At 53.7% G+C, this 24,321-nt stretch overlaps 3 protein-coding genes across 10 annotated transcripts in view; 1 reads left to right on the top strand and 2 right to left on the bottom strand.

Moving 5' to 3' along the window:
- The window catches only part of CHURC1 (churchill domain containing 1), a 43,319-nt gene extending 19,005 nt beyond the window's left edge, over positions 1–24,314 (top strand). For 2 of the 6 annotated variants that reach the window (XM_051838735.2, XM_070065036.1), the window contains exons 4-5: positions 6,105–6,205; positions 17,515–24,314. In XM_051838735.2, the coding sequence (XP_051694695.2) occupies positions 6,105–6,205; positions 17,515–17,707 (294 nt within the window). In that variant the 3' untranslated portion in view covers positions 17,708–24,314. Of the gene's footprint in view, positions 1–1,133; positions 1,836–6,104; positions 6,206–6,800; positions 6,941–9,163; positions 16,411–17,514 lie in introns of those variants that run through there. The other 4 variants (XM_051838733.2, XM_051838734.2, XM_051838737.2 and 1 more) reach the window with 4 other exon arrangements.
- Positions 9,183–12,706, bottom strand: GPX2 (glutathione peroxidase 2). The gene is given in 2 exon segments (NM_001256893.1): positions 9,183–9,804; positions 12,324–12,706. Coding segments are annotated over 2 exon segments (573 nt in total). The 5' UTR covers positions 12,546–12,706; the 3' UTR covers positions 9,183–9,453.
- Positions 16,342–24,321, bottom strand: part of RAB15 (RAB15, member RAS oncogene family) — a 25,786-nt gene continuing 17,806 nt past the window's right edge. For 2 of the 3 annotated variants that reach the window (XM_017339024.3, XM_070065035.1), the window contains 6 exons: positions 22,487–22,547; positions 21,372–21,432; positions 20,822–20,899; positions 19,815–19,904; positions 18,905–18,970; positions 16,342–18,744 (listed from right to left, as the gene is read on the bottom strand). In XM_017339024.3, coding sequence (XP_017194513.2) covers positions 18,589–18,744; positions 18,905–18,970; positions 19,815–19,904; positions 20,822–20,899; positions 21,372–21,432; positions 22,487–22,547 — 512 coding nt within the window. In that variant the 3' untranslated portion in view covers positions 16,342–18,588. The remainder of the gene's footprint in view (positions 18,745–18,904; positions 18,971–19,814; positions 19,905–20,821; positions 20,900–21,371; positions 21,433–22,486; positions 22,548–24,321) is intronic. The other variant, XM_051838730.2, reaches the window with a different exon arrangement.

Raw genomic sequence — 24,321 nt, 5'->3', positions numbered from 1 at the left:
GTTAGTGTTGTGAGGTCAGATCTTGTCCTTGCCTTCTTTCGTGGCTGCCAGCACACCTAGCACCTTGCACAGCGTACAGCATTGAGTATAAACTTTCAGTGGATACATTGGTTGGAAACTTGGGTGTTTGTCTAGTTTAATATATTCCTCCCCCACTTTTTTAAAGATGTATTTATTATTTGATAGGTAGAGTTACAGAGGGAGAGGGAGAGACACAGAGAGAGAGAGAAATCTTCCATCTGCTGGTTCACTCCCCAGTGGTTGCAATAGCCAGAGTTGGTCCAGCCGGAAGCCAGGAGCCAGGAGCTTCTTCTGAGTCTCCCATGTGCAGGGGCCCAAGCACTTGAATGAGCCTCTGCTGCTTTCTCAGGCACATCAACAGGGAGCTGGATTGGAAGTGGAATAGACAGGGCTTGAACTAGCCCCCATATGGGATGCCATCACCACAGGTGGCTTTACCCACTACAGCACAGTGCTGGCCCCATGTTTTCCATTGTTTTAAAAAGATTTTATTTATTTGAGAGGTAGAGTTATACAGAGAGAGAGGGAGATGACTTCCTTCTTCTGGTTCACTCCCCAGATGGCTACAGCGGCCAGAGCTGGGCCAACCTGAAGCCAGGAGCTTCCTCAGGGTCACCTTCATGGGTGCGGGGGCTCAAGCAGCCAGGACATGAACTAGTTTAGTGCCCGCTACACCACAGTGCCAGCCCCATCCTTTTTTTTTTTTTTTTTTTTTTTTAAAGTCATTTTTGTTGTGTATTAGTGTTAGGCACCCTAGAAAGGGACAGCTCTAGGAACAGGAATTTTTCCTCAGGGACCCACACTCTATGTGCTCTGTTAACTTTCAATAGCAGTGCTAAGCTAAATAGGAGTGCTTTCTAAGTCCAAGAAATACCCATTCATTTCCAAGACGACCTTCTTGTTTCTGTAACATAGTAAATAAGAGCATGTGTTCAATTTATATAAACAAGAAGGACACACAGAATAAGCCTATGAGGCTGCTGATGGATGTTGAAGACAGTGAGTCCCGAGGGGACATCCGTGACAGCTGGTAGAGAGCGGCTTTCCCAGAGGGGGTCAGGCGGCATCTTTCTGCCTTTCCTTGAGGTAACTGTGCACTTTGTCTGTTCTAGGAGTACACCATGCTGTGCATGTTATGTGGCAAAGCTGAAGACACAATCAGTATTCTCCCTGACGATCCCCGACAAATGACCTTGTTATTCTAAGGATCCTTCTGCAGTTCTGTTGTGACTGTGTTGGGCTGGTTTGCAATACTGCAGGTGTACTGGTTTGTCTTAGCTAGTTTATAATGAAACCTTTGCATGCTCCCCCCCCCCCCCCTTCTCTTCTTAGTTTTTTGGTGAGGAAAAGTGCTTGGAGGGCTTGCTGCTCTCTGGAGTTGAGCTTCCCTGCTGAAGTCTCCAGTTCCCATCGGTGCAGCCAGAGAGAGACTTCCTTGTGGGCAGTTACACAGCCAGAGAATACCCAGAATGGACATGCACTTAGTCTAGGTCTCAGGTTCTCAGAAAGGAATCAGGGCCCCTTGGAATGATGGCCGATTCTAGGACTTGAGCAGGAAGTAAACCAGATGAGTCTGGAACATTTTGTGCCTCCTCCCCCCATCCCCCACCCCCCACCCCCACCCCCCCCAAAAAAAGAAAGAAAAGCAGTGCTAAACAAATGACAGTGATTGGTGGTATGCCAGAGAGAGGAGCCAATCGAAGGCCTCCAGTCACCAAAACTATCTAAATATGAGGCATGGCATACTAGTGAATTGAATTTAATTGTTTGTGCTTGGTCAAACAATTTGGGCAATAAAATAAAGTAGTATTGGATTTTTTTCTTTTTTCTTTTTTTTTTCAGGGAATGGCTTTATTTCTTCAGCAAACACACTCAGCCCACAACATAGAACACTAAATCACAAAGTACAAATCCGAGAAAGGGAATACCTTTACTAAGTTACAAAACTTTGGCAAATCAATACAGTACTGTTTACTGTAACAAAATCATATTTTTTGTTGGAGTTATATATTCTTGTAGTGCTAAATGTTCACTCCAAAAATATCATTTAAGTACCAAAGGAAAACACTGGTTTTCAACAGAGCAAGTTATTTTATACAAATTAATGCCTTTTAAAACTGTACAGTTTCTCCTTTACAGTGAATTCCCTCATGCAAGCTGTTGAATTCTACAGCAGTAGCACAGGGGTGTGTTTGGAAGGGGCAGCTGTTTTATTCTGGGGTTGGTCCAAAGCCAGGTAGAGTAAAGTAGTACTGGGTTATGAACAAAACTATATAATAGATACCCAGGAGTCCACACTGATAGAAATGATACTGAATGAAGAGATGGGAGAGGACAGGCAAACCTCCCATGCAGATGAACTCCAAGTGGTTTATGTGGATGCCCCCACCCTTCAGTGTGGACTGAGCATGGTCATTTCCTTCCAAACAGTATGATAAAGAAGGGGTGAGGAGTAACTTGACGGTGGGGAAACCTGACAGCCACCGGTTGAGCCTGGCGATCAGGGTTAATGCCATCAGTGATAGGCCCTGTGGAGAGCATGTGCCCTTGATGTAATGAGTCTTCTCCCCCATTACCTCAGTCCACTCATGGGAAAAGCATCACACAGACCCCAGGAGGGGCGTTCTACAAAAATACCTGCCCAGTGTTACTCAAAACTGCTAAGTCACCAAAACCGAGGGAAGCGCGAGGAACTGTCATGGCCCAGAGAACCCTAAGGAGTCATGGTGACTGGGTGCAGTGTGGCGTTCCACATGGGATCCTGCGCCAGAAAAAGGACATTTGGTAGAAATTAGGGAATGCTGAATACAGTGTGCACTTTAGTTAATATGAGCGAATAGAATGGCACCAAAGGGATCCTAGAATCTCTTCACTTGCACAGCTGAATGAGCACTGGGGTTTTTAAACTCTGGCATTCATGCCCCTCTGCCAATTGATAGTGGAATAACCATTAAGCAGAGCCCTACTCTGTTCATTGTCCCCTTTCTATTAAATCCAGCTTATAAAAAGTGATACACTGGGGCTGCGGGCGCTGTGGTGTAGCAGGTAAAGCCACTGCATGCAGTGCCAGCATCCTATATGGGCGCTGGTTCAAGTCCAGGCTACCCCACTTCTGATCCAGCTCTCTGCTATGGCCTGGGAAAGCAGTAGAAGATGGTCCAAGTGCTTGGGCCCCTGCACCCGTGTGGGAGACCTGGAAGAAGCTCCTGGCTTCGGATTGGCACAGCTCCGGCCATTGCAGCCAATTGGAGAGTGAACCATCGGACGGAAGACCTCTCTCTCTCTCTCTCTCTCTCTCTCTCTCTCTCTCTCTCTCCCTCTCCTCCTCCTCCTCCTCCTCCTCCTCCTCTCTCTGTGTAATTCTTTAAGATAAATAAATAAATCTTTGAAAAAAAAGTGATATATTTCCTTCACAGTATTGTTAACAGAGCCAATGGAATGAATGACTGTAAAATGCATTGGAAGGTGTATAAGGAACTGGATAGAATGATGTGGCTTCAGTTCTCATTCTGGAACCAAAACTTAAAGGATCAGGCATTAGAAACAAAATTGTTTCTTCTTCAGATCCAAGAGATTTTAAAACCCTGAGGCCTCGCTTATATGAAAAAAAAAGAAAAAGTGAGCAAAGTGTTTGTTGTTGATACCAGGAGAAAGCTTTGTTGTATAACAGTAATAATAGCTGAGGTTTGTTGAGGGCTTACTATGTGCCAAGACTTTTTAAAGTGATTATTTAACCCACAGGGTAGGTACTGCTGTTATTCCAGTTTTAGAGCCAAAAGCACAAAGCGGTGAACTTGCTCAGGTTCACACAGCCACTGCAGAGACCCCCGCTCAGTGATGGCGCTGGGAAAGCAGGAGGCACCTGCGGTCAAGGCCAGCACCGTGAGGGTCGTAGGCAGGTCACAAGCGGGTTCACTGCTCGGAAAGTCACGTCAGCTGCTGCCAAGGGACCAGTCGTTTTATTCCTGGAAAATGTTTTCCATTCTGCTGCAAATCTATATCTGACCTGCTGAGGAAACCATTTGGTGAAATGAATCCCGAAAGCAGAGAAAATGCCTCATTACCTTAAATAGCAGGACTAAGCCCATTATAGCCTCTGAATTGTCCCTTCTTGGGTTTGTTAATGTGTCCGGCTTAGTCATTTGAAGCAAGAGTATGATCTTATCTGCCCCTGCTGATCTCTTCCTCTAATTGCAGAATGTGCGATTATTTGTTTTGGACTGTTGGTTACAAAAATTTAAAGCATACGATTCTAGCTATGTATTTCATTTTTATTCAGCCAATGTTGTGTTATGTTTTGTGACCCTTTCTTTACCATCTTCTAGAATTTTTCTAGAATGGCTGTAATAGTGGCTCTAATAGAATAAAGACCTCTTGAAGCCAGTTCCACCGAATCCTTATTTTCCTGTTCAAATGAAGGGGAACTGGGCAAACACATTGGTGTTCTTTACTTCCCGTCCTGAGAAATGAAAAGGAAAAAATAAATCACTGGAAATATGGGCTTGTCCTGGCACCTCGTTCCTTATCTACTTGTTCCATGATGTGCACATCTGGCATCTGACTTGCTAGGCTGTTGAAGTTCAAAGCTTGGGTTATATTTGTTGTATTGTTTTAGCTAGCTCTGTCTTTCTCAGATGGCCTTGGGTTTTCCCAGTACTAATAAACTGACATTTGAGATGGTTTGGACACAGCCAAGTGCAGCTTGGTATTTGTAAGCTATCACTGAGAGGAATTTATTCCCTTTTCATTTTAGTACATCAAAAAGCCTTTGGTTTCATTCAGGGCCTCTTTCTTGACTGAATTTGAGGCGCTCACTTTTAAAATATATGTTTCTTGACTGCAGGGCAAATCTGTACTGTGAGATTCAATTTTGTTGAGTGGAAAGAAAACCCAGAGAGCTGGGTCTAACATTAGCTGTGCTACCTGCTAATAGTGGGGCATCGTGGCACTTCACTTACCCTGACTGTACACTGGTTTCTTCAGTGGAGAAATAAAAACAATTATTCCTTCACAAAGTTTTTAAATAAAATGATACAACCTGAGTGAAGCCTTTTTTTTTTCTTTTTAAGATTTATAGTTTTACATATTTGATAGGCAGAGTTAGAGAGGAGGAGAGACAGAGGAGCGACAGAGAGAATCTTCCATCAGCTAGTTCACTCCCCAAATGGCCTCATTGGCTAGGGTTGAGCCAGGCTGAAGTCAAGAGCCCAAAGCATCTTCTGGGTCTCCAGCAGGGTTGCAGGGGTCCAAGCACTTGGGCCATTTTCCACTGCTTTCCCAGGCGCATTAGCAGGGAGCTGGATCAGAAGTGGAGTAGCCAGGTCTTGAACTGGCTCTCATAAAGGAATGCTGGTATTGCAGGCTCAGGCGTAACCTGCTACACCACCACACCGGCCCCATGAAGCCATTTTTAGGTTTTGTAGCACTGGTCTCTTATGAAAAAAACTGAGCGAGATTGCATTGCAGTCAGGTAGTACTTAGGAGGGAGACTCGCCTAGCTTGTACTTTCAACTCTGCTGCTAGTTAGCCCTTCGTTCGTGGCAAATGTCTTGCCTACTTACCTTCTCTTTAAATAGATAAAAATTCCTTATGGGGTCCATATGAAGAATAAATAACTAATGTATATAACACAGTGTGTGAGCATAGTAAATATTCAATAAATGATAGTTTGGGTGATGGTTGTGACAGGGATTATAAGAAAGTTCTAGAGTTTGGCTCAGTGCGTCAACTGGAAAGGTACAGCCATGGAAACAGTCATGGGACTAATCATTGATTTCGGGCTCTGTACCTTGGTCCCCCTGCCAAATCCCTGATTCAAGCTGTGTCTCTTTCTAAGAGCCCTCATAGCAGCAATTCTTTTGTCCTAAATTGAGTAGCATTATCCTAGCACCTCTGGGAGAGCTTGTTAATGAGACTTCTCCCAGCTTCTGAGGGCCCCAGGGAAATCTGATTAAAAGATTGTGTTGATCTAGGAAAGTGGCTGATTGTATTAAAGCTTCGCCTTGTCTGTCTACGACTGAGGCTGAAAGAGGGGAGGCAGACGAGGAATAAAGAAAACACTTTCTCTTTTCTGTTCCTTTCAGCAACAACACAAGGAAGGATTTAGTAAAGCTGAAGATCTTGTAAAACAAGTTCCTCCGGTCCCGCCTTCCCTGCTCTGCTGCCCCGGAACCAAGGCAGTGAGGTACATCTCAAACAGACAGAAACCCTCTCCCTTGCCTGGGTGTGGAGCCCTCTTAGTACCTTTATGGCCTCTTCTAACTCTCTCTGCAGATTTCCTCATACTGTAATTCCCATTCCTGTGGGAATCCTAAAATAATTCTTTGAACTTGGGCCTCATGGGAAGGAGTCAACAGGCTGTACTTGCCTGGCAGGCCCTAAATTGCCTGCGGCATGACGCCAGCATCCGGGACAGCTGGTTCCATTATTGGCTGTAACAACAGGCTATAGCACTGTCAAGATAATGAGCAGATCACACCAACGCCCGACAGGAATTCTCGATTTAATCAGCTCATGCAGTTATTGTTCTAAAATCAGTGCACCGTCCTGCCCCCAAAGAGTTCATAGTCCAACTGTTGGCTTTGAGAACAGGAATCTGAAGGGATTGAGTTTCCAGAAGAATCAGGCAAAGGGCAGCCTTAACTTAGCTGAAGGCTCTCAGGGGATTCCAGCTGTATTGCTCAGGTGACCCTTTTGAATTAAGTGCTGTCAATGACAGCACTGTGGTTGACGATGAGAGAATGGGGATCCTTAACTGTTATTCCACGTTTGCTTCGCAGATGAGACAAGTGTCTGGAAGTGGTTATGGGGGACAGCAGTTACACGATTTCCTCGGCATTGTGGTTCTCCTGAGGCCCTTCAGGACTTCACTGAGAAGTGAAACAGCCCACCTAGTGGTCAGAGAGGGGAAAGACGAAAAGAGAAGGATCCAGAAGGTCTGTGGGGCACAGTGTCAGGGCAGCGGCCTGTCAGCAGGCGTCTCCGCTGGAGCATCGCAGTGCTTGGGTGCTGGTGGTGAAACCGAGCCCCTATTCAAGTGTCCCTAAGAGCACAGGCAAGACACCAGCGGGACCCAGGCTCCCAGCCTTAGCTCCAGCTTCCCTTCCCTTCCCTTAGGATGCACAGCATCACTCACCAATCAGAGGCAGGCCGTGAGCACCACTGACCAACCAGGAACCTGGAATGAGCTGAGCATGCGCCTCTCAGCCCAGTTTCCATCTATACCAGACTTCACCCTGTGCTCCTTGGGAGCCCAGGAATTAAGTGATAGAATTAAGTGATGGTTGCCTAGCTCCTTGCTGCACACCATCTACTTTCCCATCACCCCGATGTCAATGATTAGCTTTCTGCACATTGGGTCAGCAGTCCCAGGTGTGGGGGTTCCGTCGTCACACCTCCAGCTAGTTTGAGGGGAGCTGTTCAAGCAACACTTCCAGAACGTGCCTGCGGTGATCGGGGCATCCCAGACACCATCTTCCCAATGCCCTTGGGCATAGCCCTTGTCACAGCCAACGCCAATGACAACGGCAGGCTAGAAGCATCAGGTTCTCCCATCCCCTGCCTGAATCTGTGAGTGTGTGAGTTTGAGAAGAATAAGGGTGGAATGTGAACTTTATTTTTTTAAAAGGTTTATTTATTTATTTGAAAGAGTTTCACAGAGAGAGAAGGAGAGGTAGAGAAAGAGAGAGAGAGAGAGAGAAAGAGTGAGAGAGAGGTCTTCCATCTTCTGATTCACTTCCGAACTGGCTGCAATGGCTGGAGCTGCACAGATCTGAAGCCAGGAGCCAGGAGCTTCCTCTGGGTCTTCCCACAGGGGAAGGGGCCCAAGGACTTGGGCCATCATCTTCCACTGCTTTCCCAGGCCATAGCAGAGAGCCGGATCAGAAGTGGAGCAGCCGGGTCGAACCATCACCCATATGGGATTCTGGCACTGAAGGCAGCGGCCTTACCCACTATGCCATAGTGCCAACCCTGGAATGTGAACTTTAAAAAGCAAGCAGTTCGGCGCCACGGCTCACTAGGCTAATCCTCCGCCTTGTGGCGCGGCACACTGGGTTCTAATCCCAGTCGGGGCGCTGGATTCTGTCCCTTTTGCCCCTCTTCCAGGCCAGCTCTCTGCTGTGGCCCAGGAGTGCAGTGGAGGATGGCCCAAGTCCTTGGGCCCTGCACCCCATGGGAGACCAGGATAAGTACCTGGCTCCTGCCTTCGGATCAGCGTGGTGCGCCAGCCGCAGCGCGCCGGCCGTGGCGGCCATTGGAGGGTGAACCAACAGCAAAGGAAGACCTTTCTCTCTGTCTCTTTCTCTCACTGTCCACTCTGCCTGTCAAAAATAAAATAAAAATAAAAAAATTAAAAAAAATTAAAAAAAAAAAGCATGCAGATCAGTCTACCAAAGGGTCAGACACATATTAGTCAACAAGGTAACCAGGAAAAAGATAAAACACTCTTGGTGTTTCTAGTAACTACATTGCCTGTCCCCTGGCTACTGGTACAAACTAAGCAAACAGACTTCTTAGGAAATTCTCAGGTACAGGCCATATCTAGTTGGCCCAATGAAAGGAAAGGCCACCACAAAACACAGCCAACACCAGAGTAAGGGTAAAGGTTTATTGTCAGGTGGGGGAAACCCGACAGGCTGCCTCCCCATGCACTGGGGGAACAGGTCTTATATAGCTTTGCAGAGGTAAGGAAGTGGGGGCAGCAGATCCACCAGGGTGGGGCTGGATCTGACGCTTGTGATTGGGCTGTTTGGTCACCTGACTTCTAGTGAGCCAGGCTGGGCTTAGAATGAAGCTTATTGTACAAGATGGCCACGGGGCCAGAGCCTAGGATGGTGCCACAGATAAGACTATGGTTTTACTAACACCCGGTACCCCCAGAATGGTGTCTTCCTGTTATAACCTCCCAACAACCTCCTAGTGCCCTCATCCAGAGGACTTTTCCTCCTCGTTTGGTCCTTACGCCTTCTCTCCACCCTCCATTTTGGAGTGCAACCCTAAAGTAACAATTCAGTTCCAACTGCCTGCAGCTCCCACTGCCGTGGCTCGCCTTGCCCGGACCCTGCCCCCTTGATCAAAGCCTCCGTCTCCCAAACCTTTGGGTGCTACCAGCAGTCGCCCCGCCCCTCCACCCCCTGGCAAGGAAGAAGACACGAGAGCCGGGCCATTCGCACACCTGCCCTTTATTGGACTCATCTGCCAGGCTGGCGCGGGCCTTCACGCTGCTCAGACACCACCCATGAGGCTTTAGGAAGGTGCCATCATTCTGTGAAGGCCCAGGGCCCACCCAAGACTCGGAGCCAAGCGGGATCACCGACCAGAAGGTTCGAGAGGGGAAAAGCAAACGCGTGGATGAGAAGGGCAAGGGGACCGGGCAAGGGGCAGCTCCGGTCGCGCGTGGCTGCCGAGGGCCCCCGGCGGCGGCGGCTCACGCTATATGGCGACCTTGAGGAGGCGCTTGATGTCCGGCTCGATGTTGATGGTGGGGAAGGTGCGGCTGTAGCGTCGGAAGGGCTCGCCCTCCGGCCCTATGAGGAACTTCTCGAAGTTCCAGGCCACATCCGAGCGGCGCACGGGGCTCCAGATGATGAACTTGGGGTCCGTCATGAGGGAAAACGGGTCGTCGTGGGGGTAGGGCAGCTTGTCCTTGAGGTAGGCGAAGACGGGGTGCTGGTTCTGCCCGTTCACCTCGCACTTCTGGACGAGAGTGAAGGTGGGCTGGTACCCACCCCCGGGGCGCACGTACTTGAGACTGTTCAGGATCTCCTCATCCTGACAGTTCTCCTGCGGAGGGGGGAGAGAGAGAGCATGGAAAGGGGCGTGGCCACCACAGGGGAAAGGGCGGCTCCACCCCATGCCCGTCTCTGCTTTCCATCCTGTGTGTGCGCGCCACTCTCCTCTCCCTGGGCTTTGTCCTACCGCGGGCTTGGAGCGTCCCCCTCACACGTGTGGTTCGATGCTTGGCTCCGGCCACTTCTGGAAGTTCTTGGTGTTCCTAGCATGGCTGCTCTGCCACTTAGAGTTCCGCCCTCTCAAGCTGTGGCTTCTCCCTCTAACCCACCCCGAGCAGTTCTTAGAGGGTTTCTCTGGGGGCGGGGGACTTGGGATTCAGGGCAGGAGAAAGGGGTGAAGGGCGGCTCAGGTCATCTGAGAGCCTCGCCTTCTGTTCACCTACCCAACCCACCCACCCACACGCACACACACACACACACCCTACAACACCCTTCCTTCCCTCTGCCCTGGTTTTTCATCCCTTGCTTCTAATTACCTACACCTCTGTTGAGGACAGCCTTGCCGCCGCCCTACTCAGCTCCTCACTCAAAGGCTGCTGTTGAGGCCCGGAGGAATGGCACCTGCATGTCCTAGACGTGAAGTGCCGCTAGGAGCAAGCTCTGTGGGAGGCAGATCCCTCCCAAGGTGGTCGAGTTTTCCAAAGCCATGAAGGCAAAGCAAGGTAGAGACAACAAGGAATGTACTCAACACGGAACCGCTTCGTGACCAAATGGGCTGGGCAGGATAGAAGGTGGTGGGTTCTGGAATTAGGTGGGGGAGAGGGATGCTTGGGGCGATGAGTGCTTGAGGGCTAAGGGCTGTGGATCTGGGCTCAGCAGCCATTTCTGTGTTGTAATCCAGAATCTTGAACTCTGTGCACAGCTAGGCATGCTGTAGCTCAGAACCTGCTCCTGTCTTCCCTTCCCCCACCCTCTTCCCCGTGCGCTCACTGTTCAGCACTTGCTACCACCACCGTGGTGGGGACCCTTGTCCTCCACCCGCCACAACGTGAGAGTCAGATATCTCCCTCGGGGATGGAGCTCCTGCCTCGGACCTACTGGAACCAATTAGTACAGTCAGTTCCAGGCCGTCCCGGACGTCAGGAGTCCAGAATCGATCGCTATTAGACTTCTTATCTCTTAGGGCAGTGGCTGGCTGGCTCCTGGTCTGGACTCCCTCCAGTAACAAGCCAGGCCCGAGTGACAGGTGGAGGGCTGCAGAAACGCCTCTGAAGAGCGTCTGCCCTTTCCGTCTCTCCTGCGCTGCAAAGGCTAGAGAGAGCCCCAAGGGGCAAGGAGCGGCAAGCGCAGTCATGGCCGTGGCGCAGGCCTGTTGCAGCCAACGACCCCTCAGCCTTCCTGCTTACGTCCCTCCGATCTCTTCCTCGTCTTCCTGCCTCCGTGCACTGAGCCTCCGGGGATTATAACTAGAAGGCTTCTTAGGGGGCATTCTGCTGCGAGTCCAGTGAAAATCCTAGGTGGAAATAGAAGGAGCCCTAAAAGATAAGGCGGGGTGTGCGGGCTGCAGATCTGCAGTGACGTGACTGGTTCAGAGATGGGAGGGTGTGCGTGAAGCCCACAGGTGCATGAAGCCCGTGCACGTGCAGACCTCCCCCTGGCTCCAGCTGCACTTTCCACTGGGCTGAGCTAGCTACACAAACATCTTCACTCCAGTGAAGCTGCTTATGTTTGCTTAGAGCTTTCTTTTCGCAGGTTCCTTGGGATTCTCTTATCCCCTGAACCCCACGTTTAACCCTTTGAGCTAAGTGGATGATCTCCAACTTAGGAAAGAGGAAACTAAACCAGGAAAGGTGCATGGCTTTTCCGGGGGCAGGGAGCTATTCAACAGCAGAGCCAGCTCTGGCTGGGACTGAGGCTGCCGGACTCAGGTCAATGCTAATTTGATTCTTGATCTTCTGTTTCCTCCACTCATTCGTCCAATATTCAATATTTAACGAGACACTCAGGACACAAGGGAGAGAAAAACAGCCCATGGAATCTAACAGGAAGACAGTAAACAGTAAAAACGCACACCCTCAGTATTTAGTCTCAAAACATATCTACATCCCCTTGATATTTTACATGAACTTAAAGACCTAGATTGAGACTGGCATTGTAACACAGTGGGTTAAGATGCCTCCTGGGGTGCCCATCCCAGAATGCCTGGGTTCGAGTCCCAGCTACTCTGCGACTGATCCAGCTTCCTGCTAATACACACCTGGAAGGCAGCAGGTGATGGCTTAAGTGTTTGGGTCCCTGCCGCCTACATGGGAGACCCGGATGGAATTCTAAGCTCCTGGCTTCAGCCTGGGCTATTCCTGGCTGTTTCGGGCTTTTAGGGGGACTGAACAAATGGATAGAAGCTCTCTGTCTCTCTCGCACTCTGCCTTTCAACTAAAGAAAAAGTCTAGATGAACAAAACATACCCCGTGATTCCATCTACTGCACACACAGAAGCATTCACTTGCTTTCCTCACCCTCCTCGGGCTGCGTCAGTGCAGCTCCTCGGGTTCAACCCAAGGGGCCTCTCACCTGATGTCCAAACTGGTTGCAAGGGAAGCCGAGCACCACCAGGCGCCTGGGGTAGCGGCACTGCAGCTCGTTGAGCTGGGTGAAGTCCCGGGTGGTGGTGCCTCAGAGAGAGGCCACATTCTCAATCAGCACCGCCCTGCCCCGGAACGTGTTGAAGTCTACCTTCTCCCCGTCCAGGCTGACGGCAGTCAGGTCGTAGAAGGACTTGGCGATGTAAGCCATGGCGAAGCGCTGAGTGAGCCCTGCAGAGTCGGGGAGCCCACTTAAGGGTCCGTCACGGGGGTGGGCGGGGAGGAAGGCGGAGTCACCGAGGAGTACAGAAAGGTCTTTGAGAAGTACCCAGGATGACTTAGCAAAAACAGGCACCCACCTGTTGGAACAAGGAGCTTGTGCCTCCTATTTACAGTCTCTGAACAAAGCCACCGCCCTGCCCCGCCCTGCTGGCGTCCTGGGCAGGGCCAATCTGATACCTGTGTGCAGATGTGAATAATTCACTACCTTCAGGAAACTCGAGCCATAAAGGCCTAAGGAGAGGAAAACAAGGGAGGGGCTCGGAGGGGGCGCAGCAGGGTTGACTCCTGCCTGCCCCAGCAAGCCATTTTCCCTTGGCACACACCTGTACAGGATTCCTTTATTGAGTGCCAATCTGTGAATTGGGCAGTGAGCCTGTGGGGTCTGCAGGGCTCAGAAAGAGGAGGGAGAAAACTGGGGGCTCGCGTGCACCTGTTGGAAGCTACACGCTACTGTGTGCATTGTTCTCTTTGCCTGTCGCTTCCCACAAGGGCCACTTCAGAGGGGAGTATGTCTTTTTCTAGAAAGAATGGCTCTAAAAGAGCCTGCATGGTGGCAGAGTGGGTAAAGCTGCCATTTGCGATGCCGGCATTCCATGTGGGCGCTGGTTTGAGTCCTGGCTGATCCACTTCTAATCCAGCTCCTTGCTAATGGCCTGGGAAAAGCAGAGGAAGATGGCCCAAGTGTTTGGGCTCCTGCTAACCATGCGGAAGACCTGGATGGATGATGGAGATCTGGATGAAGTTCCTGGCTCCTGGCTTTAGCCTGGCTTAGCCATGGCCATTGCAGCCATCTGGGGAGGGAACGAGTGGATGGAAAATCTCCATCTCTCTCTCTTTCTCTGTAACTCTGCCTCTCAAATAAATAAATAAATCATTAAAAAAGTATGAAGAGAAGTAATGGCTCTCAGTGCCTAACACGTACCCGGCAGAGAGGAAGTTGTTTGTCTTGAAATCTTTCCATGAGGGTTGCCCCTTGCCCATGACCCTGCATTTTAACCATGCACTACGTTATAACCCCCGCCGACAGCCTCCTCCCCACCCCAAGGTCACGAGGATACGGTCCTTGCTGGGATCATGGCGAGGGGATCATTGGACAGATGAGGAAGCTCAGAACCAATAAGCTGCACCTGTCTCCTCACAGACAAAGCTTCAGCCGCCAGACTTTCAGAGGGGGCCTGTGCCAGGCACCCCCAGGGAAGGAAGTGTGCAGGGAGTGGGAACTGCTGTGGCCCTACACCCAGCAAGGCACCCGTGGTATGTTCAATACCAGCCACGCAGAGGGTTGCAGGACGCCCCAGGACCCACTAAGGGCTCCCACGGGAGCCTATCCCTGAAAATTAGACAGATCCGAGTGCCCCTGCATTCCTCCAAGCACTCAGCAACTCAGCCCGTCAACAACACAGAACCAGCAATTAGGCTGCCCTGGCTTGGGGATTTCAGTGTTTATTAGGGAGCCCTTTCACAGGTCCACATCCGTTGGGAACAGTCTCCCAGAGCAAAGAAGAAAGCAAGGCTGGGGAGCAGCTGCTCCTGAGAGTCTGCTTTGTTAAGGAGGTGGAGGTGCTACCCTCCAGGGGCTGCCCAGCGTCTCTGCTTTGTAGCTTGTCCCAGGGCTCCGTGAGCATGTGGGAACCATGGGTCTCAGCTGGCTGCTCCCCCAAGCAAGCTTCCATTTTCCAAGTCGGGAAATGGAATTTTCTGCCATGGGGAGGGGTGACAGAATGTGCAGGGTGAAATGTGTCACCTGCTGAGGCTGGGTGGACTTCCTGGCAGCAGCCAGCAAGCATCCGTACCCGGCCACCAAGACAGAAGGACTTGGCACTGACTGGTGAAACTGACACGGACCTGCCAGATTGCCCCGCATGGCTGGGGCAGATCTGTCAGCGCTCGCTGGGCTCCCAGGGCCTCGCTCTGCTTTGCAAAGCCTCCTCTTCAGGAAGGCCAGAGAAATCCCTGCACTGAGGGGCAGGGGTAAGGGGTCCGGGCCAACTCTTGCCTCCAGGCGCCACCTGTGGTCCTTAACAGCCTTCCAGGGTGCTCTGCTTTCACAGCTGAGTAACGGGCAAGGCTCCCCTGAAGTCCCTTGATTCCAACTCGACCCCATTCCAGCCTCCAGCTATGGGCAGGCAGCGACGCCTGTGATTGCCAGGACTTTGTGCAGGGCGGTGGTTCTTGTACAAACAGCACTGCTCAGGGAAGCAGAGCGCCCAGGTGGGTGGGTCGCTATCCCGACTGCAGGAATCACTTGCACATCTTCTAAACAGAGATGCCAAAGCTTTGCCCTTCTGATTCCCACCCAGTGACTCCCAGTTAAATTTCCAGCGCTCTGAACATCTCTCTCCTGATCTGTGGAGCGTGGACACCCCTTCCTACCTCGCAGTGACTGTTGGGTGGGAGGAGCTGGAGTGTCACAGACTGTGACGGGCAGATAAGGTCTTTAGATGACTACTGCCCTGCCTCCTTCCTTATTCTATCCTCGCCCCCATTCTCTCTCTCTCTCTCCTGCAACTCTACTTTCCACAGGGTAGTAAGTAGGAAGGACTTCAGAAAGTTTGTGCAAAATGGAATTAAAAGATGTTTATTGGGCCGGCGCCGCGGCTCACTAGGCTAATCCTCCACCTTGTGGCGCCGGCACACCGGGTTCTAGTCCCGGTTGGGGCGCCGGATTCTGTCCCGGTTGCCCCTCTTCCAGGCCAGCTCTCTGCTGTGGCCAGGGAGTGCAGTGGAGGATGGCCCAAGTGCTTGGGCCCTGCACCCCATGGGAGAGCAGGAGAAGCACCTGGCTCCTGGCTCCTGCCATCGGATCAGCGCGGTGCGCCGGCCGCAGCACGCCAGCCGCGGCGGCCATTGGAGGGTGAACCAATGGCAAAGGAAGACCTTTCTCTCTGTCTCTCTCTCTCACTGTCCACTCTGCCTGTCAAAAAAATAAATAAATAAATAAATAAATAAAAAAGATGTTTATTGTAATGCAAAAAAATTGAAATCCATGCATTTTTTAAAAAAATCCACATTTCTCTTGAACTTTAAACAAAAAAATTGAGAGGCAGAGATGGATAGACACAAACAGTGAGAAGGAGCTCTCCCCGATGTCTGTGATGAGCCAGGAGACAGGAGCCCAACCCAGGTCTCCATGTGGATGGCAGCAACCCAACTGGTTGAGACACCAGCTCTGCCTCCCAGGGTCTGTATCAGCCACACACAGGAGCCAGGAATTCAAGCCCAGCACTCTGACATGGAAAACATGGCGTTCTAACTGGCATCTTAACCAACAGGTCAAATGCCCGCCCCTCCGTGAACTCTTTGAAGACATCTGATATGTATGGATTCATCTCTGGCACTGAAAAAAACGTTATCTTGGAATTCCATTTCCCACAAGTCCCTTAGCTCCTACACAGCCCGTCTGCCTCTGCATCCCGAGGTGTCAGTCAGTCAGAAACCTGAAAGACGAGGCAGCTCCCTCCCAAACAGACGGCCACCTGGGCTGCACAGAGTCCCTCAGACCCCCTCAGAGAGGCGCAGCCCCTCCCAAGGCCTGGGCCGCCTTCTTTCTGCAGTGGCCTCCTGCAGGAGACCACAGGGAAGGCGGTGCTGGCCGCTCCTGTCGCTTCTCCTGCTGTGGCTGCGGGCACGTGGCGGCTTTTCTGCCGCTTCCCTCTCCCGTCCCACCTCACCGCCGTGGGCCCAGCGAGACCTCCTCCCTAGGACGCATCCACAGGAGCCACAGCTGTGGTCTGAAATAGCCTTTATTTTGTAAACATCTGTGTTTAAAATAAACGAACCCTGCTCACTCACAATCCCTATGATAGACCCGAGACACAGCACGCGAGGTTTACCCGTCCCAGGGAGATGGCAGGGGCTCAGGAGCAGGTGGTGTGCCTGGGGATGGGCTGAGTCTCAAGCCAGCAGGTGTAGAGGCGGTGAGGAAGACGCAGGCCGGAGCCTGCTCCCCAGTCTGGGCCTAGAGCCACCCCCACAGAGCCCCTCCTTGGACTGGGGTTTGGGGTGAGAGACCCACTCTGGGACTGGCAAGAACAGCTGCACCCCAAAATCTTCCTTCTGCTCCCGGACTGTTCCCAGCTGTGGCTCTCCCGGAGAGGGCTCGTGAGTCCACACAGTCCCTACCCTATGTTTTGCCTTCCAGAACCCCTAGGGTCCAATCAAAATACAGTCCCTCTTCCAGGGGGGCAGGCGGCTGGGAGAGAAAGACAACCCACTCTGGCCATCTCCAGGAAACCTGTTCCCGTCCATGGCGTGCGCCACACCCACTCTGCTGCCCCCGAGGTCCCTGGCTGAAGGTGAGACCCCCGCAGCCCCAGAGTGAGGCACCAGAGCTCTGGCTGGCAGACCTCAGGAGCCCACCATTTCTCACCGGCAGCCCCTCCTGCTGCTATGCTGACCTATCCCCTCAGTCGGGGACTGACTTCCCCCTTGGACAGGGCAGGCAGGAAGGCTGGGGAAGCGACCCACCACCCCTGTGTCGTGCCTGGAGTGGTACAGAAGGGCGTTCTTCTCCTGCACACCCGTATGTCCTGGGTTTTGGCCCTTGGTTGGAGAATGCTCCAAGCCGCATTCTTCCACTTGCTTCCGGTCCCAGCCCTGCAGTGCAGCTGGGGAACAATGCTCTGACCTGTGTTCCTCCCGCCACCGGAAGGGCAAGGAAGGGCTCCTTCCAGCTGCTCTTGGGGGCTAAAGATGCTCCCTGCACACAGGAGTCAGGGGGAGGAGGCCTTGCCTGCCCCTCCCCCACCACAGGTGGCCTCAGTGCCCTTGGCGGACCCCTAGGCCAACTTGGGGTGACCAGGCAGGATGGGCACTTGGACTTGAAGGCCGCAATCACAGCACCGAGCACTTCTATGCAGGGCCTCTCTCTCTCTCTCTCTCTCTCTCTCTCTTCCCAGGCAAACCTTAAGGGCGGGAGACCCGGATCAGCGACTGAAGGCTGATGTGACTACTCCTGGGCTGGAGGATGCCCTCCTGACACGGGAAGAGAAGATGGGGCCAGGAGGCCCCGCAGCCACCATGTTGCCTGTGATAAGCCAAAGGCGGACCATGGCCTGTCCCAGCCCTTGCTCTGCCCCCCCCCACACCTAGGAGCCCGACCTCAGACTCTCCTTGCCCCTGTGGTACCATCAGGCCTCTGTCCACACCTCTAAATTCAGGAGCCCAGGTGGGGAGAAGTCATGGACCCCGCCACACGGGAGGTAGAGAATGGAGGTGACTTTTTGTCTCTGCCACCCCTCACCATTGCCGTCTCTTCTCTGAAGCACCTGCCAGCGAGCTCAGGGGAGGCGGCCGGGCAGGCGGGCAGCCAAGCGTGTCCAGAGCTTGGGGAGGGGAGCAGGTGGAGGTAGGATGGCCAGGGCCTGAGGGCCAGCAGGTGGCATGCCCCCTGCATGCCCCCCCACCCTGGCCCCATCCCGCCCATAGCACAGAAAAGGCAGTGGGGAACGGAAGAGGACAATGCACCCTGTAGCCTTCAGGCCCCCACGAAGCTGGGGGCTTCCCCCTGGATCAGGGGGTGCATCACCCCCCAGAGCCTACGCGCATTCCCTCCGACAGGGCTACAGTGAACGAGGAGGGAGGCACCTGCACCCACATTGGGGGGGCGGGGGCAGGAGAGACCAAGACACAAAACACTGGAGGGGAAGGGGATGGGAGAAGGGAGAGTGAGGAGGAGAAAGCAGAGCGGAGGAGACGGGGAGGAGCCTTGGCCGTGACTCCAGCCATGGCCCTTGCCCCTGGGGCGGCGAGACCCGCAGCTCAGCACAGCAGCGAGGAGTCAGAGCTGGCCTGGGGCTGGGGTCGCGGGCTGAGGGATGGCGAGGAGGCAACGACAGCGGGGCCGCATCTGCGCCAGGCGGGGGATGTTCAACAGGGTCGTCAGATGCCAGGACAGCGGCGTCGGGACAGGGGCCGGCCTCCCCAGCTGCCTGCAGGCCTCCCGCGGCAACGCGGTGCTCCATTCACGGCCCTCAGCACCAGCAGGTTTTAGAAGAGTTCGCTGGGCCCTCGGGCTTGCCCGCCTCCTCCAGCTCTGTCAGCGCCAGCTCGTGGCCGGCCCGGGTGCGGAGACCATCCAACTCCTTCCGGTGGGCCTGTAGCACCAGCTCGGTCAGCCGCGTGAAAGACTGGACAAGAGAGGGGCACGGCTGAGCCCAGCCTCCGCTCCGCGGCCCTGCAGCCACCGTGGGTGGGACCCTGTGGTCTGAGCCCTGCCCCCATGCGCCCCCACCTCCCGCGGACTCAGCCGGGACAGGGACAGGGCAGCGGGTCCCCCGGGGTGCTCACCTCTTTAATGTTGAGGTTGGTGCAGGCACTTGTTTCATAGAAGTCCATGCCGTACTCCCTGGCCAGCTGCGAGAGGGAAGGGCATTGATGAACGATGCAGGGAGGGGAGGCGGTGGGCACACCCCTGTGTCACTGCCCTCAGGGGCAGCTGTGCTGTGAGATGCTCAGAGCTGAGAGCTTGGGACAGGGGCTGGCAGAGTTGGGGGTGGGGAGAGAGATGCCCCACAAATACACCTCTCTGTTCTTTTAGCCCTGGCCACCACGCCCCAACACACACACACACACACACAGAAACACAACCACTCACCAGGGGACAATGACATGGAACCATGGGGCAGTGTGGCGGATGAATGTAAAACAAAACAGAACACAAACAAAAGCACGGGCTGTAGAGCCAGGCTTGAGTGCCAGGGCTGCCACCAGGCAAGTGGGTGACCTCTCTCCGTGGCCCCGGCCTCCTCTTTGTCAGCGGGGAGGGCATGAGAGTGTCCTTTCTCCCAGGCTGTGGCTCGGTTCCTGGGGACGGAGCGCATTGCCACACACACAGAGCGCCTCCCACGCCGTGACTTCCGGTGGGGCTGGCCTCGATGTTCTCATGTATCATTAAATGAATCGAGGGTACTGCAAGGGCTAACGGGATGCTTGTACTGAGGAGGGAGACTGAGGTCCTCTGCGGGGGTGGCCTTTGTCGCGCAAACTCTCAGCTCTCTCTGCACTCCTGGACTGGCCCTCACCCTCGCTGCTGCCCCGCAGCTCCTCAGAGTTGGCGCCTGAAGCCCCCTCCTCCTTGCTCAGGCAGGGGCCCTCCGTGCCTGTGGGTGTTGCGGGGCTCTGGCGGCTGGGTGGCTGGGTTCCAGCTCTCAGGGCTGGCCTCATGTGCCATGCAGGGTGCCAGGGGCACTCCACTTACCTGCTGCCCTTGCTCTCTGCCCACCTGCCGTTTCTGCTCTTCGTCGGCCTTATTCCCTATCAGGATCTTCTGCACGCCTTCCGGTGCGTACTAGGGACAGAGGACGGCACACCTGCAGCGAGGCTGCTCTCCCCACCCTTGCCCTGCATGGAGCTCGCGCCTGGGGACATGGTGGGCTGACTGGGCCCACCTGCTGGGCTCTCCCACCTGTAATGCTCCTCTGGAGTGGTTCCATTAATTCATTTACTTATTGATAATCTCAGTTACCCACCACTGACCATGATCTAAACTATTAAAAGGAAAATGCCAGAAATCAACAATTCATAAAGGTCTCCATTAGCTTTTATCACAGTATGTTGTCATAACTCTTCTGTTTCATATTACGTATCACTGTCCACCTTGCACTGTAAACTTTATCATGCGTAGGAAAAAAACACGAGATATACACAGGGTTTGGGAGCACCTGTGGCTGCAGGGGCCCCAGGGACCCTGGAACGTATCCTCTGCAGACATAGGGTGGGGGAGCTACTGTACCATGGCCAAACAAACCCACGAGTGCCATGGGGGGAAACTCAGGGTAGAAGACGCTGGCTAATGTTGGTGCTTCCCTGGGTTGGACAACTGGTACCCCATCTGGAAGGTAGCCTGGGCTGAAGATAAGAAACTGGGGACCCAGTGAGTCGCACCGGGTCGCCCACAACTCCACAGTGGCTGTGCAGACTCAGGTCTGGACCCTGGTCTCGCCACTCTGGCTGGCTCTGGGATTTCAGGGTCAAGCTGGGAGTTAACTCATTCAGGACTTTGTGGCCATGGGGTCTGGTGAGGTGCGGAGCAGGAGGGCCTGGGGGCTCTGGGGTCTTTCTGTGACTTTCTCACCCAGAACTCTTCCTCTGGGGCTGTGCAAGGCAAGGTTTCCTGGGGAGGGGGTGGGGGCAGCTGCTTGCCCATGCTGAGAACCCCAGCCCTCCCCAGAGACACCCTTTCCTCGTGGGGCAGGGCTCACGTACCTCGTCCACATCGCTGACCCACTTCATGATGTGCTGGTAAGAGCGCTCGCTGCTGATGTCATAGACTAAAAATATCCCCTGAGTGAGAGAGAGGGAGGGAGGGAGAGGGAGAGATGAGGAGGTAGGCACCGACCGGGGCCACAGGGCCGGGGTGCCCAAAACACTCCACCTGCTCTTCCTTCCTGCTTAGCTGAATGAGACCCCCCTCAGCATCCAGAAACTTCCCCTTCTCTGGGACCCCAACAGCTGAGGCTCCCAGGCCTGTCTCTGGACCCTCTGAAGACGGAAGGCGCCCCGTGCTTTGGCCCAGGTAGAGGGAGGAAGCTAGGGGCACGGGCCAGGGCCTGACTATACCAAGTGTTCTGTGAAGAACTAAGGAATGAATGGAAAATGGCCCCCAGGGCACCCCTTCCGCCTACCCTGCCCCTCCTTGGCAGCAAGCTGTCCGAGGGCCCTGTCTTGGTGGCTGCTGGCACAGACACCTCAAACCCCAGCGCTGGGAGTGTGGGTGGTGGCTTCCCACCTCTACACCCTGGAAACGGTGGCTCACCTGGGCCCGCCGATAGTACTGCTTGGTGATGGTCTGATACCTCTCCTGGCCCGCTGTGTCCCTGCGGGAGAAAGCCAGTCCCTCAGTGGAGGGAGCCAGGACCAGGGGTGCACGCAGGGGTCAGGGGAGCAGGTGCTGGGTGACTCTGTGCCCGTGCAGGAAAAACTGGGGAGTGTCAGACGAAAGCTCACAGCTCTGATCCCCAGGGATCCAGGCACCCCTGACTGCGAAGACGGCGGAGTCTAACCCAAACACCCTGCATGCTCCCAAATCCAAAACCTCCTGAGCACCGACATGACGCCACAACAGGAAGATTCCACGCCGTGAAACGTTGTTCCATGCACAAAGTCACTTGCAATACTGTGTGTGATTCCCTTTGGGCTATGTGGGTAAGGTGTATATGAGATACGTTATCTCAGCAGGTACAAGGCTACTTCAACATTTGTGGAAAGACGGAATGAAGAGATAAGGTGTATTTTCCATGAAGTTTTTGAAGCACCCTCAGAGATGCAAGTATCCCACAATCCGAAAAAATCCAAAACTTCAGGTCTCAGGCATTTTAGACAGGATACTCAACATGCACCTGCACTAGGAACCGTAATCCTGAGCCTTGGACAGCGTGGCTGTGGTGGACAGACTTGGGAGTGGACTGGGGCGATGATGCTACACCCCCGACCTTGTGGGATGGCTCAGGGCCCGGTCCACACAAGTCCAGGCCTGGAGGACAGCTCTGAACGCTGGCATAAGCAGTGCGTCCAACACTTCCGCACGGGAGAGCCACACCGCCCCCCTGTGGCTTCTTGTGGGAACCGCACCATGTGTCCCCCCTACATGGTGGGGTGGAGCCCTCCCTCCCTTCTTCCCACAGTGTGGCCTGGGTCAACGGTACAGCCTAATTGTAAGACAAACCCACAGCGATTTGTTTCTTAATCCCTTCTAATTTCTGCCTTTCGGTGACTCGTGGTCAATCCTACACAGTTTCTTAAGAAGGGCTCAGTGGTTAGGGCACATAGGAGAGCCGTCTTCCCCTCATTCCAGGCGTCCCACGGGGTTTTGCACACAGCGTGGCCGGTGGCAGCAGAGGGGCAGGGTCCTTCCCCTCCCACGCAACTCACCAAATCTGTATCCTCACTTTGATGCCGTCTACCTCGATGGTCTTCATCTTAAAGTCCACCCCTGCAGAAGAAGAGGGAAAGGTGAGGAAAGCCCCTGCTGAGGCCTGAGTGGGAGGGGCCCCAGGCACTCACTCTCTCTGAGAGCGTCTCTAGGTTTCACGTGCGCGGAGGGGGCCTGTGGCAGGGCCTTCTTTAGCTATAGACTGATTCACAGTGCTGGCCAGAGCTTTGCATGGGGCTCCCCTTCCTGCAGCTTCCTGAGCTGCAAGTTGCTAGCAGTAAAGGTTTGGGGGTGCCAGGAGGTGGGGTGAGAAGGGGGACCCCATGAAGAGGTCTTCCAAAAGTTCATGGAGAGGAGTACTATGGGGACCGGCGCTGTGGTGTAGCAAGTAAAGCTGCCACCTGCAGTGCTGGCATCCCATATGGCACCAGTTTGTGTCCCAGCTGCTCCACTTCCGATCCAGCTCTCTGCTGTGGCCTGGGAAAGCAGTAGAAGATGGCCCAAGTCCTTGGGCCCCTGCACCCACGTGGGAGACCTGGAGGAAGCTCCTGGCTCCTGGCTCCAGATCGGCCCAGCTCTGGCCGTTGTTGTGGCCATTTGGGGAGTGAACCAGTGGATGGAAGACCTCTCTCTCTCTTTCTAACTCTGTCTTTCAAATAAATAAATCTTTTTTTTTAAAAAAAAAAGGTATTCTATGAAAAACCTACATAAGGTTTTCAAAAAAATTTTTTGCACCAAAATAAACTTACCTGCTAATTCTGTTTTTCCACAGGCTTTTTGACGCACATACTTTCAGCATGGCCTCGCTTAGGCCCCAGATGTGTCTCCTCGTACTTGAAGGCCCCTTCTTCCTACCTCTGGAGCTGTTTGTGTTTGTTACGCCCCAGGAACAACAGCCCACCACGTTTGCCTGGGCTCTGTCTCCCTCTCATTAGTGAGCAGAAGGGGTTGTGGTGCTGTCGTGCTGAAGGCAAGGCACAGCCCTGGGCAGGGGGGACTGTTTAACCCCTCCATGTGCACGACCCAGCCCTTGGCTCGAGAAGAGGCCCGGCACGCCTCTGCTGTTGTTCACCCCTTCTTACTGCAGGAGGCGCTGTTGTCAACTACAAGGAGCCTGGGCACTCTGCAGGCAGGCCTGAGCTTGAATCCCCACGGCGACTTAGTCCATACAAGGGAACTTCAAAACGTGAAGATAAGCGTAGGGGCAGGCACTCAGCCTACCAAGAACGCCTGTGAGGACAGCACGTCCCGTATCAGAGCGCCTGGGTTTGATTCCTGGCTCTGGCTCCTGGTTTCAGCTTCCTGCTAAGACACACCTTGGGTCCTTGCCACACATGTGGGAAACTTGGATCAAATTCTCATCTCCTGACTTCTGCCTGGCTCAGTCCCAGGCACCTGGGGAGTGAACCAGAAGATCCGGGCTCTTTCTCCCTACGTGTCCCTGTCTCTCTCTCTCCTCTCAATATATATATTTTGACAGGCAGAGTAGACAGTGAGAGAGAGAGACAGAGAGAAAGGTCTTCCTTTGCCGTTGGTTCACCCTCCAATGACCGCCGCGGCCGGTGCACCACGCTGATCCGATGGCAGGAGCCAGGTGCTTCTCCTGGTCTCCCATGGGGTGCAGGGCCCAAGCACTTGAGCCATCCTCCACTGCACTCCCTGGCCACAGCAGAGAGCTGGCCTGGAAGAGGGGCAACCGGGACAGAATCTGGCGCCCCGACCGGGACTAGAACCCGGTGTGCCGGCGACACAAGGCGGAGGATTAGCCTAGTGAGCCGTGGCGCTGGCCAATAATTTTTGTAACAAGATGTTTATTTTGTCATGGAACATGTTG

This window comes from Oryctolagus cuniculus, chromosome 20, assembly GCF_964237555.1.
Source record: "Oryctolagus cuniculus chromosome 20, mOryCun1.1, whole genome shotgun sequence".
Taxonomy (NCBI): domain Eukaryota; kingdom Metazoa; phylum Chordata; class Mammalia; order Lagomorpha; family Leporidae; genus Oryctolagus; species Oryctolagus cuniculus.
The sequence above is the reverse complement of the archived record's forward strand: the minus strand, read 5'-3'. Positions and strand labels throughout refer to the sequence as shown.